Source organism: Schistocerca serialis, chromosome 5 (assembly GCF_023864345.2).
Source record: "Schistocerca serialis cubense isolate TAMUIC-IGC-003099 chromosome 5, iqSchSeri2.2, whole genome shotgun sequence".
NCBI lineage: Eukaryota > Metazoa > Arthropoda > Insecta > Orthoptera > Acrididae > Schistocerca > Schistocerca serialis.
The window spans coordinates 325,346,855-325,359,343 of record NC_064642.1 but is presented as its reverse complement, the minus strand read 5'-3'; the positions used below and the strand labels follow the sequence as shown (position 1 = coordinate 325,359,343).

The following is a 12,489-nucleotide window of genomic DNA, read 5'->3' as shown; positions in this document are numbered from 1 at the left end:
ACACGTAAATTCAAAACATTTAAGAATTCTGGCAACGACATTCATCCACAAGCATGGCTCCATTAATTCTCTCATTGTTTTCCTCCCAACTGGTCGTTACAACACAGATTAGAATTTGTGCGTGGCTATTTAGAGAATGAACCAGCTGTCAGAATGCGATTGGTCATTCACGATTGTCACAGTGAACGAGAATTTTATCATGCCTTCCTCTCAGCATATAGGTCTCAAGCTACACAAGACCGAGTAAAACATTGCATCATAATGATGAAACATTTCGAACAATCTGAATTTTCCAGTCTTGTGAAATATTTTGAAGACATGTTGCACAAGAATCAGTACCTGTCAAACCCATACAGCCCCTCAGATCTCATCCGCATTTGCTTAATCAAATTACCTGAACATTTACGACATACTATTTTGGCAGGAAGTTGCTAAGACGACCTTGAAGCTTTTCAGGGACTCTTACAAGAATTATAAATTGACACTGACAATCGCGGAAAGCGGAAACAGGAACACAACAATTACAGGTCATATCCGTCACAATTCCGTGACGACAGAAACAATAACTGGACACGACAAGTCTATTCTTACAACGCAAATCGTGACCAAAACAGACACCACCCATATGACAACCACTGGCAGAGTAATAATAGTTACAGAGAAAGATCGCATTTCCGTAGTAATGACGATCACAGAGACAACAGAGAAACAGACAATATGGGAACCAAAACAGGTATTATCAAGGGAGGCAGAATAAATTCAGACGCAACAGTTCGGCGCACAGTTACGATTCAGGGAGAAATTCTCCACCACGTGACGGACAAGGAAGAAACTACGGAATCTACCGACATGACGACAGACGATATATTCGTAACGACAGACCTGAATTGCATCAGAACTGGCGGGATTCAAACAGGGCAGGGCCTTCTCGTCAGAGTGAATTTGTAGAAGTTAGGTCTCCTAATCCCAATAACGGCGCGCGCCAACAAAGAGACAGACAATGACTCGCACAGCAGGCAGCCGCGTGCGCCCACTGGCTCCGAGAAAAATAACATAAGACGCTAGCCTTGAGAAAAATTTTAGCATTCTTTACCGATGTATACAACATGATAATTGCTTTGAAGTTGAAACTCTGTGCACTAGGAAGAGTAAAGCTTTACACCACATTTCACATGTAAAATCGTTTATTGAAAGATAATCTGCTTTTTAACTTTGTCTTTGCCATATAACTTTTCACTTTACATTACCAGTATGCTTTGTCAGACTTAGTATCTGTTAACATGCAAGAGTGTTTGAAGTTAAATATCCAGTCAAGAACCAAGAGAACTTATTTAAACAGAAATTACGAATGCATTGTTGTAGTGAACAGACGACACAGTGTTGTTATTTGTACATTCTTACTTGTTAGTTGCACAATTGCGTAACGACTATCAGGCTTACATACATAGAACATGTACTGGTACTGCTAATGAGATTTTAGTGCAACATTTTGGTTTACTTGAAAATACATTACGGATTTAAAGTACTTTCTGAGAGATACCAGATGACACAGTGGTTAGTTTACTTGACAGCTACACGATTATATCACGACGTTACTAATGTGTGATACAATTTACATTGTTGCTTTTGCGGAGTATCTGTTTTATATCTGCACAGTTTTTCTGTATTATTCTGGAAAGTAAAACATGTTTTAATAGTAACTTTTGTGGTATAGCTACAATGAGACAGCCTTTTCCGTAGCACAACAATACGTTACAGCACAGTAATTTCTTCATCACAACAATAAGCGTAATAACTAAGATATCTATACGCAAAGCATTTCACTTTTGTTTATCATGAGGTAAGTACATTGGCTTCTGCAGAACTTAGCTTTTGGAGGACGATAACTACGACACTTCCACAGAGATTATCTTACAACAAGATGCACATTTAGCGCTACAGGACACGCATTCCAGTGATTAATGTTGTACTTAAAACATTTATTTTTAAAGATTTTTGAATTACAAAGAAGGTTTTCCGTGATACATTTCATTCCATTGCTGTAATCTGTAACACCTGAGGGTATAATTACATTAATCCTCAGGGGGGTACACGCTTACTTTGTGTACCATGTGTGTGGCAACCACAAGGAACCCTAGCTAATATGGTATTCGCTTATACAACTTTACACATCGGTACCATATTTCTCTAACACAGAATTACACAGCTATCTGATCATTTAACTGAGAGATAAACATTTTTTTTTACTACATCAGTGACAGATGTTTACGTAATTACACAGTTGGATAACTTCACACTTACGAAATTGTATTTTGTCTGTACTTTGTGAAATGCTCATATTTTTTCGGAACCATTGTGATACTATGAGAGCTTTGAATGATATATTTGGTATGGGATCATGATTTTTAAAGTACGTTTGAGGCAGATGACACTTTTGACATGAGCAGAGAATTTTTTTAGGTTTTGAAATTATTGGAGGAAGCTACGACGATTTTGAGATTTGACTGAGGTGTTATGATGTTATTATTATGACAACGATGTGTATTATGCTGCTGAGGTATGTTTATGATTAATAGGCTGATGCTATATGAGTTACTTGATTATGATACTTATCTGTTATGATGCAATATTGAAGAAGTGTCGACGAATAAGGTAAGGAGTAATGAGTAGTGTTTAGGGATTCTGGTTTGTGAAAAAGGTTGTTCGAAACCAAGATTCGTACTTTAAAAGTTATGAAATGTGCGTAAATGCGTGACTGTATCACAATGCTGATGAATATTTTATTTGGACACTCATATTCATAGGATTTTCTTTCTACAGATTTGCAACGCTAATTCTTGACCTGTGAAATATTTTTATGTGAGACTGTCACTGTAGCGGAAACTGCTGTCGTAAATATTTCTGTAAGAAAGTTAAGTGACCACCTGCACGTAATGCGTCGCGGGCACCCACCTGGGCGACAGCCGCCCAAAAAAAAAAGCCATTAGCCTTTCAGCAGCACAGGTAGAAAAAAAAAAGGGGGAAAGCCTTATCCTCGCTATTGACGTTCCTTTGTAGAAAGCATCGCAAAAACGACACGGTCGAACTTGAAAACATATGATTACACTGTGGAGCTCTTAATTTGTGATATTTACTGAAATACTTATGAATTGATGGGAAATATTCTTACATCTGCAAACCTGATAATGACAAGTGTCTTTCTACGAGAGTTGAGAGCTACTGACTTACGAAATGCCACATAGCTATTGAATGATGTTTTTATGCTTTGGTTTGCGTAATTGCTTATTTCATTTGACATCTGTTTTCCAGCTGTGTTGCAGCATTGGTTTCATAAAATAAAATTAAATGCATTTGCTAATGTGAACACTTTCTGTCAACAGATCTATTAAATGATAATTTTGTAATCCACATTCTTTAAAAAAGGAGCACTTGGAAAGGAAAGAACAATAAGAAGGAACTAGTAACAGTAACTGGACACATAATTTTCTTTTCAAGTATATAGTAAAATTTTTTTACAATAAGTTGTTGTGGTGCACCACTTTAATTACTTAGACATTAAGATGTGACTATACATTTCCCTTATCTGCATTGTTATCTTTAGTGTACTATTTTTTCTGCTTGAGCTATGTCATGTTTAGATATAAGCTGCTGGTTGCCAGGCATAGTGCTACTGAACTTTAATTTGTGTTACTCTGCTAAGCCAGATTTATTTTTTTGTTTGCTGCACATTGCCTCATATTAGTTGTAATGTTGAATTGCTTGGTAATTTGGATTTACTGTAGCTTGCTTTGCGATTTTCCATTTTTTTCATTCATTGCTGTTTATATTAATTGTTTTATGTGATGCTGCATTGCCTCGTCCCTTGGTATATATATCTGAGCTCAGTAGATTTAAGTTAGCTTAAGAGGGATAGACTATATAAGAAACTAACTATGATGACTTGGAAGAAATGTGTTGAGAAGCTATATGAAAATGGTTTGGGCGAAAAAGAAGGATACTGTACAGTGGAGAAAAACTATTTTTGACAGAGGATGTGAACAGAATACAGAAGGCAGGCTTAGATAGGACTTTTGGGAATAATGATGAATGAAGGGAGATCTCCAAGAAGCAAAGAAAGTTTTGTTTGCAAAATACTGCAATGAAACAAACCCTGTCCTTTCCTTTTGTGTTATCCCACTATGTGTTTGTGTACCCTTGTGTAGTTGTTTTCTTCCTGTCTCTGTGTAGTTTCATAGAATTTTTTCTTCTTTTAATATTAAGCTACATTTACTATGATGAGGAATACTGTTATCCTCGAATATAATTGGCATTAATAATATGTTATTTACTTTGTAAAGATGTTAGACATTATTTATTCTGTTTAAATGCTCATGTGTGAAGTTGATGTTTCGCAAGTTATTCTGATCTTCTATGTATGTACTCATGTCATAATTCCTGTAACACTGATGTATATGTCTATTTCTATTCTTTTGTAAAGCCTGTACTTCAAATGTTATCTGTATTGTTATGTTCTTTAATGAGGTATTTTGTACCTTTGTAATCGTATTCTTATGTTATAAAATTGTAATTGACACCAGTTCATCAAATTAAGTAACTTGTAAGTTACATTTCACTGCACACATTTCTATTGGTCATAGTATATGGACAATATGTGAGAAGTTGGGACAGTGTTTGCATGTGTGTTAAAATTTCAGCAAGGGACTGGATAACAGCATTGCTGGTTCTAAGGACACTTCCAAAAAACTTTGTGAGTGCACAAGTGGTGGTTATGGACTCTTCAATGGTGATTGTGCACCCGCACAGTCACAACAGATGGCTGCTGGCCATCTCTACAAGGACTACAGTGGGTCTGCACCTCTGGTGGCCCACCAATACCATACTCTCTACCAGGACTACAGTGGGCCTGTCCACAATTTCCACAAGGACTGCAGTGGGTCTGCACCTCTAGTGGCCCACCAATACTCTCTACCAGGACTGCAGTGGGTCTGCTCTGTGATGACCTACCTACCTATATTCATCAACTTTGAATGACTCTGCTGTGGGTTTGCTCTGTTGTGGCCCATTACCTGTCAGCATGTCAAGAGTCAGCACTGTCTTTCCGTTGGAAGGACACCACTACTTCTTCATGACTGCATGGAAATCCACTACTTCTGTGTGCATTCTCTTTTACTAATGAGACTTTGTGAAAAAAACTGTAATTACTATTATGATGAATGATCAGGACTGTCTTTATGGACTGTGAGAAAATTTTAGCTTTTGACCAACATTATATCAATAAGTGTGTGCATTGGATATCTTTGTTATTGTAATTATGAAAAATTTTTTCAAATCATTTTTTGCCACTGCCCAAAATAATTTGTAAAATGTTTTGTGGGGAGCATGGGGGCTAGGTAAGTAGGCTGTTTAGGTTTTTTTATTGGTAACGCCACCTCTGTATGAAAATCACTGGCTGTGCTGTGTGCAGTCTGTGGCTGCTTTGCATTGTTGTAATACTCGCCATTGTAGTGTTGGGCAGCGGCAGCTGGATGTGAACAGCGCGTAGCGTTGCGCAGTTGGGGGTGAGCCACCAGCAATGATGGATGTGGGGAGAGAGATGGCGGAGTTTTGAAATTTGTAAGACTGTCATGAACTGCTATATATATTATGACTATTAAGGTAAATATAGTGTTTGTTCTGTATTAAATTCTTTCATTTGCTAACTATGCCTATCAGCAGTTAGTGCCTTCTGTAGTTTGAATCATTTATTTAGCTGGCAGTAGTGGCGCTTGCTTTATTGCAGTAGCTCGAGTAACCAAGATTTTTGTGAGGTAAGTGATTTGTGAAACGTATAGGTTAATGTTAGTCAGGGCCATTCTTTTGTAGGGATTTTTGAAAGTCAGATTGCGTTGCGCTAAAAATATTGTGTGTCAGTTTAAGCACAGTCTTGTTTAATTTTTCAAAAGGGGACGTTTCACGCATCTGCAACTGCCAGATAGCATATCAAGTTAACATAACTGCAAAATTAATAGTATAAATGAAAAATCGAATGCGAATGCGAATGCGAAATCACTCAAAAATTTAAACCAATAATTAAAACATTCTCGAAAATGTTGAAATTCCCGGGACCGACAGCTTGCCAGCATCACTATAGGTGAGAGTCAAAAATAGCCGAGATTCTCGATTTATAGGATAGATGAACTATCTGTATACATAATTAAGTTTACATGGAACCCATGGACCGCGAGGTCTACTTGCACTTCTTCCATTTTTTATGATATGTCGCGATACCTCACCAGGAAACTTTTGTCAGTTTGTAAGTCACTTTCTCCCTCTGGGGCGAAGTCGGTGTTTTCATTGCGTTCCTGAAGTAGTGAATAGGTGACCCTTCGTGATCAACCAAATACGGAAGACAGGGAGAATCCGAATCACGATCCTGGACGTTCCTAGAGATCATTCATGCAAATAAATTTCATTTGTTTGCAAGCAAAAGCTTTTAAAGTACTTGTAACGGGGTTATTCTGCTAACGTTATTGTTTTGCACATCTACTGTTATTAATCGTTTAGAGTTCTGCAAAACATTAAGGAAATCAGTATGAATTTTTACTTTTGTCCCTTTTTTCTATTAACATCGCTTGTTTTGAATTTTCCTATCCCGGGAATCGAGAATCTCGACTATTTTGGCCTGATCCGTATATCGATACTGGCAAGATTTCGGTCCCAGGAATTTCTTTATTATCGAGAATGTTCTAATTTTAGGTTTAATTTCTTTGAGTAATTTCGCACTCGCTGTTGTAATTTTGTGTGTGCCGTTGCAATGTAATGTCTTTCGTGGACTCGTTATTATTGTTTACTGAGCAACGTTAAATCCATGTCTGTATGTAACTTCGTTGTAATTTTAGGATCCTCGGTTTGTTAGGGAAACTAGTATCTGTGAGTATGTTGAGAGGAGCCCTCTGAGCAAGGATGGTGGGCTACGATGCGTTGCAGCTACGAGATACGATGAATATTACAAGTGAAACAGACTTTCTTCGTTTCGGGCAGTGAGCTGCCCATGGTCCGCTTTGGTATGTCAAAAATTATATTGGAATCTATGGAAGGGACGAACTTTTGAACGGTTTGATTTTGGTGAGGGGAAAAATGAACGGGCGGAATGCGCAACAGGTGTGACGCTCGGCCGGCCGTCCACTGTAGTATTCTTGAACTCTGCATTCTGGGTATTAAATTAACTTCATTGGCCTTGTTCCGTTCTGCTTTAGGACCAGTGAGGTTTCGGTTATGGTTTATTCTGACGGAGCGACGATCAGCGAGACAGCGGAACGTCGGCACCAGAGATCTTTCAGCAGTCGTCTCAGGTAGGAAGCTGCCGAACTCACATCTCTGAAGCCACACTGTTGACTGTCAACCGCCATTTATTAAAGTGGGTCACGTAGGTTCAACTCAACTTTCAGTTAACTTTTTAACCTTTCTCGTAGAGTAACGCCTCGAATTAAAATTACATTTGTTCTGTTATGGGCAATTTCAGTGCCAGAGCTCTACGTAGCTGCCATAAACAGTGTGTGCTCACGTAATGGTTATAATTCAGTTAACGACATGTTGAAGAAACTAAGGATAAAGATTGAACAATTTTGTTCTACTGTTGCTGTGAGCTCAAGTTATTAAAGATAGTGCTCTTGAAACGATAGTGGCATTTATAATCAGCTAACAACGACTTGAAGTCGAAAATGTTTACAGCTGCGGCATTTCAATCCACGTTATTACTCATTCCTTATTGCTGACAATTTTATTGCAATCAGGGATCGTTTAGTTGGTCGTTGATTGCACTTCTTAATAATTAAATTTTATCACCAAAGACGCTCTGAATCCTAACAGATCTAAGTTGCTATCAATAATAAGCCAATAATCATAAAATTTACTAATTTTGTGAAAACTGTGTCTGTATGACAAAAGTTACACTATCTATCCATATATCCATCGTCAATAGCAAACAGTAGCCCAGAGCTATTTTTTGTTACAGCAGCTCTTGCTAAATAATGTTTGTTGATATTCTATCTATTATATGTCTCACATATGGGCATTCATTTTGTATATGATTGAAGTGTGCTTGTGTCCCATGTCTGCGATCGCAGCGAATCTTTCTTGGAGGCAGACTCTATCTATCGGATAATACCCGAGGCGTATTAGTTCGGGACAGGAACAGACTGAATAGGAGTTAGATTAAAGGAGCGGGCCTGATGCTCCTTCATCCCTACAATTTACGAAGTCTTTTGCTGAACGTTTTGCTACAGTACTTCTACGTGTTATATGCATAAGGGCACTTCCAAATCTTATAAGCTAATTGATAATGTGGGGAAAGGTATCAGCTGCGAATTTACCTGTGGGACACTGTGTAAATCATTGTAGAACGTCTAGCCGAATGACGGTCCCTGCAACTGTTTCATAAACAGTGTTAACCCAACTGCAGTAGTAAATCTGAATCAGTCAAAATATGGAAAAAGAAGTTAGGACCGTTTAAGACTCTCCGTTTACTCTGACCTGTATTCCTGCTTTGTTGCAGTGATGGTTATCGGTGAGAGTTGGCAGTAGCCAGTTGGAAGCGGTGTGTGAACTGTTAGTGGTGTACGTATTCGAGTGGTAGTACCTTGGACCTCTCTGAAGGTAGTTCTATTGGTAACAGGGCTTTCGTTGTTGAGACTGGGGCAGTTAGAAGTTTAGCACTGTCTCGCAAGGCTATTGAGTCTTTGTTAGATTGATTTTATAGTGTAACAGAGCAGGGAATTAGTCTGGTTCCGCTAATAAACGTTTGCAATTAAATCCGCTGACCAGTATGCCGGTTACTTTCGTCTCTCGCGCCATCCATCGCCAGGAGTGCGTGGATTCAGATCGCGGCCGCGAATGCACCTTCGCGCGGCGCCACCGTGTCAATGTACCTGTGTATATTCAGACTTCAGAATATGAATATTTTACGTATATCCGTCAGCGATCATTCGCTGTCCACATTACAGAAAATGCTTCCGTATGAAACACCCGTTCGCCTAATTACTAATACTTACCGATATGTATCCGTGGGATACGGCAGTTGATGAGCTATGGTTGAATTTCCGCCAGCTGTCCAGAAACTGGCGGACGTAAGTTCTGGATGAGTCCACGATGCGAAACCCCGTGATGTTGATAGCGCCGTACTCTATGACTTCGCTCTCCCATCTGTCGTCCATTATCTGAAATAGTATTGCCACTTTTACGACAGACACACACACACACAAACACACACACACACACACACACAGGCGCGCGAGCGCGCGCGCTCGCGCGCGTGCGTACAACGTTTATGCCCAGCGCAGGTGCCTGTGCTAAACAAATCAAGCGATATCTATCTACCACATCGTAAGTTTCAGTACTGTAAAATATTGCATAAATTTCTGACACAGAACAATAAAAAATCTTAAAGGAGTCTAAGTTTGGATTTGTAGACATTCAGTGAACATAGCGTAAGGTATTGACCAGATGATGTTCTACTGATGCTACAAACAGACAGATGTGTTAGACGACGTTTCACACAGTTAAGCGAGTTTTGAGCGCTGACTAATCATCGGCATGAAATCCTCAAGCTCATCAACATGCCCTATGGCTCGCTCTGGCGATCGTCTAGAGTGTTCCGTCAGACGATGGTTTTATAAGTGGACACGAGATAGCACCCACATGTACCGTATCGGGTCTGGGGCCACCAGAAAGACGACGAAGCGAGAGGATCGAAGGATCGTGCGGCAAGAAACCAGGGATACTACAGTGTTTCGCCACTCAGTACAAGCAGAAGTACGGGTGCCAGTTGTTCCACAAAACATTTACACACATCTTGCGGATGCATATTAGCAATCAAGGCGCCTTTGTCGTATACTGCCGTTACCACCGAGATATCGGCGACTCCGTTTACACTGGTTCATAGCCAGATCGATGTGGACTGCCGCAGATTGGCAAAAAGTGGTGTTTAGTGACCAGTCTCTATTCGTTTGGGGGATTGATGATAACCGTATACCGTTGTGGAGGCAACGCGGTGAAAGGTCCAGTTCCACCAAATCTGGCACGCGCCACACCACCCACATAACCGGCATAATGGCCTGGAGGGCCATAGCGTAGGATATCCGGTCCGCTATAATTGTAGTACGTTGAAGCTTATCGTGTCAGCGAATGTTGACGACATTCTTCAGTCCCATGTGGTACATTTCCTACATGGTCTACCAAGAGATTTTCTCCATCAAGATAATGCTCGTCCGCATACGGCTCGGCAAGACTTCCTACGTCATGTTCCGACTCTGCCATGGATGGCCTGTTCTCCGGACATGTCCCCAATAGAGCATGTGTGGGACCTGCTGAAACTCTAGATGCCGGCGCTTCACTTTGTACCTGATTTGGGGATGGCTGTTCAAGATTTTTTGGGCCAGTCCATCTTAGGACAACATCAGAAGCCTAATCAACTCGATGCCAGACAGCAAAAGATAGTCCAAGCGCTATTCATGTTGCATTGTATTTGCCTACTTGCACTCATTGCATTTCTTTACATGTATTGATTCTGCAATTAACATTATGCCGAATAAATTTCATTTCGATCCAATCCCCCTCTGTATGTGCGCTATTTTCAGTGCTTCTGAATGCATAAGGGGCGACAAAAATGTTTCAGTTTGAGGGCGATATGCAGCATACATGCAATGCAGCACGACTCCGAAGCGAGTATATAAGCACCGACATTTAGGAATGGGGTCTGTGTGGCATTCATGCCTTTCCGACGTACGTGCGGTAAATGCGGTAACGTGAGCTGCGGCGACGTTATTAAACAAATGCGTCCAAACATGACCAACGTGCTGTTATTCTTTGCTTTGCTGCCGAAGGACAAGCACCGGTAGACATTCATCGTAGAATGAAGAATGACTATGGGGCAATATGTCTGTGGAATGGTGCACCAAGTTCTATGCTTCATGGTAACGCACGTCCCCATATCGCAAATGTCGTAACGCATAAGTTACGACAGCTCAAGTAAGAGACACTAGAGCACCGGCTGTATAATCGTAATCTCTCTCCATGCAATTATCACGCCTTTGGTTACTTAAAAAAGTCCTTAACGTATCGACCATTCCTGTCGGGCGAGGAAGTCCAGCAGGAAGTTATGGAATTCTTTATGCAGCAGGTTTGGCGTACCGATTCAGGAGGCGTTCGAAACGAGACTTCATGACCACTCCTTATAGAATTCATTTTTCTGTTGTCAAGTAGCTAATCAGTGGTGCAGAGCTCTGTAGATATTTATTCCTCTTGGACTCACAATTTAGAAACTTTCACAATCAACAACAGAAAACATCTGAACGACGCCACACTCAGGATTTTCAGACATCTTGTAGTGCAGGATCTCTAGGGGAAATATTGTGATAATCATATCCCACAAAAGAGCATTGTAGAGCTGTTTTCGAAATAAAAGCCTATAACGCAATTTTTGAACATTGACTACTGACCTACCCCGATTTCGCACAGGTGGTAGCTATGGCTGGACGACTTGTCTTTTTTTCTTCTTTATTGTTATCTAATTCCCCCTAATCCCACGAATTAAAAATTTTTGAAATCGGCGATGTTAATGGGATAACATAAGAAATAAGGCTGTCTTCATGAATAGTTTGAAACTGATAAAATGTGGGCGGATAGCATAGTTAAAAACATTTAGAAGCACTCGAACTGGAAAATGATCTGCCCTGGGCAGGTAGAGTGTTTATGAAAAGAGCGGTGGGTATGGAAGGAGATGGGAGAGTGGTTATGATGAGAACTTAGGACAGGTAAGAGGTTGAGTTGAGACAATGGTGAGTGCGGGGCAGAAAAAGAGATGGGTGGCTGGTATTGGGATCTATAAATTTGAAAGGAAAAGGAGGTGGGGGCGACAGGTAAGGGGAAAAGTAGGAGTTGTGGTACAGGAAGAATACGAGGAGTGAACCTATAGCGGGACGGCGGAGTGGGGGGGTGGGGGTGGATAGGGGAGGGTGGATTCAGTGTTGGTAGGATCAGTACATGTTGGGGCGGAGTTTGTGGTCCAGGAGAGGAAGACGGTTCAGATTTCATTGAGGAGAGACCCGGAGGGCGTGCAGGTGGATAATGTGAATGGAGAGCGGACACAATAGAATTGTTGGAGTCGACTTTGCGGATGGTGTAGGTTAATCGGAGGTGTTCAATGTGAATGAGGAGCGTTGAGAATTTGATCAGTTGCCAAAGGATAATGGTAGCGGAAGGTAAACGGATGCGAAGAGCGAGGTGGAAAGCGTGGCGTTCTAGGACCTGGAAGGACTTGTAGAATTTGGGCATATATCCATGCAACACTTGCGTAGCAACGGATGGGACGGATCAGGCATTTGTATGTGTGAAGGACAAGAGAGAGGTGCATCCCTATGTTCGGCCATTTTGTGGTTTTAGTAGTCTTAGTATACTGTGAGCTTCCTGTTGGATGGTTAGCAGGTGAGGTTTCCACGTTAGTTGTCGGTCGAA

General features: G+C 40.6%; 1 protein-coding gene across 1 annotated transcript in view; it reads right to left on the bottom strand.

Annotated features, from left to right (window-relative positions):
• Positions 1 to 12,489, bottom strand: part of LOC126480895 (glutamate receptor 1-like) — a 1,132,174-nt gene that overhangs the window by 259,234 nt on the left and 860,451 nt on the right. Inside the window, exon 7 of the mRNA XM_050104292.1 lies at positions 9,030 to 9,194. Within this exon, the coding sequence (XP_049960249.1) occupies positions 9,030 to 9,194 (165 nt within the window). The remainder of the gene's footprint in view (positions 1 to 9,029; positions 9,195 to 12,489) is intronic.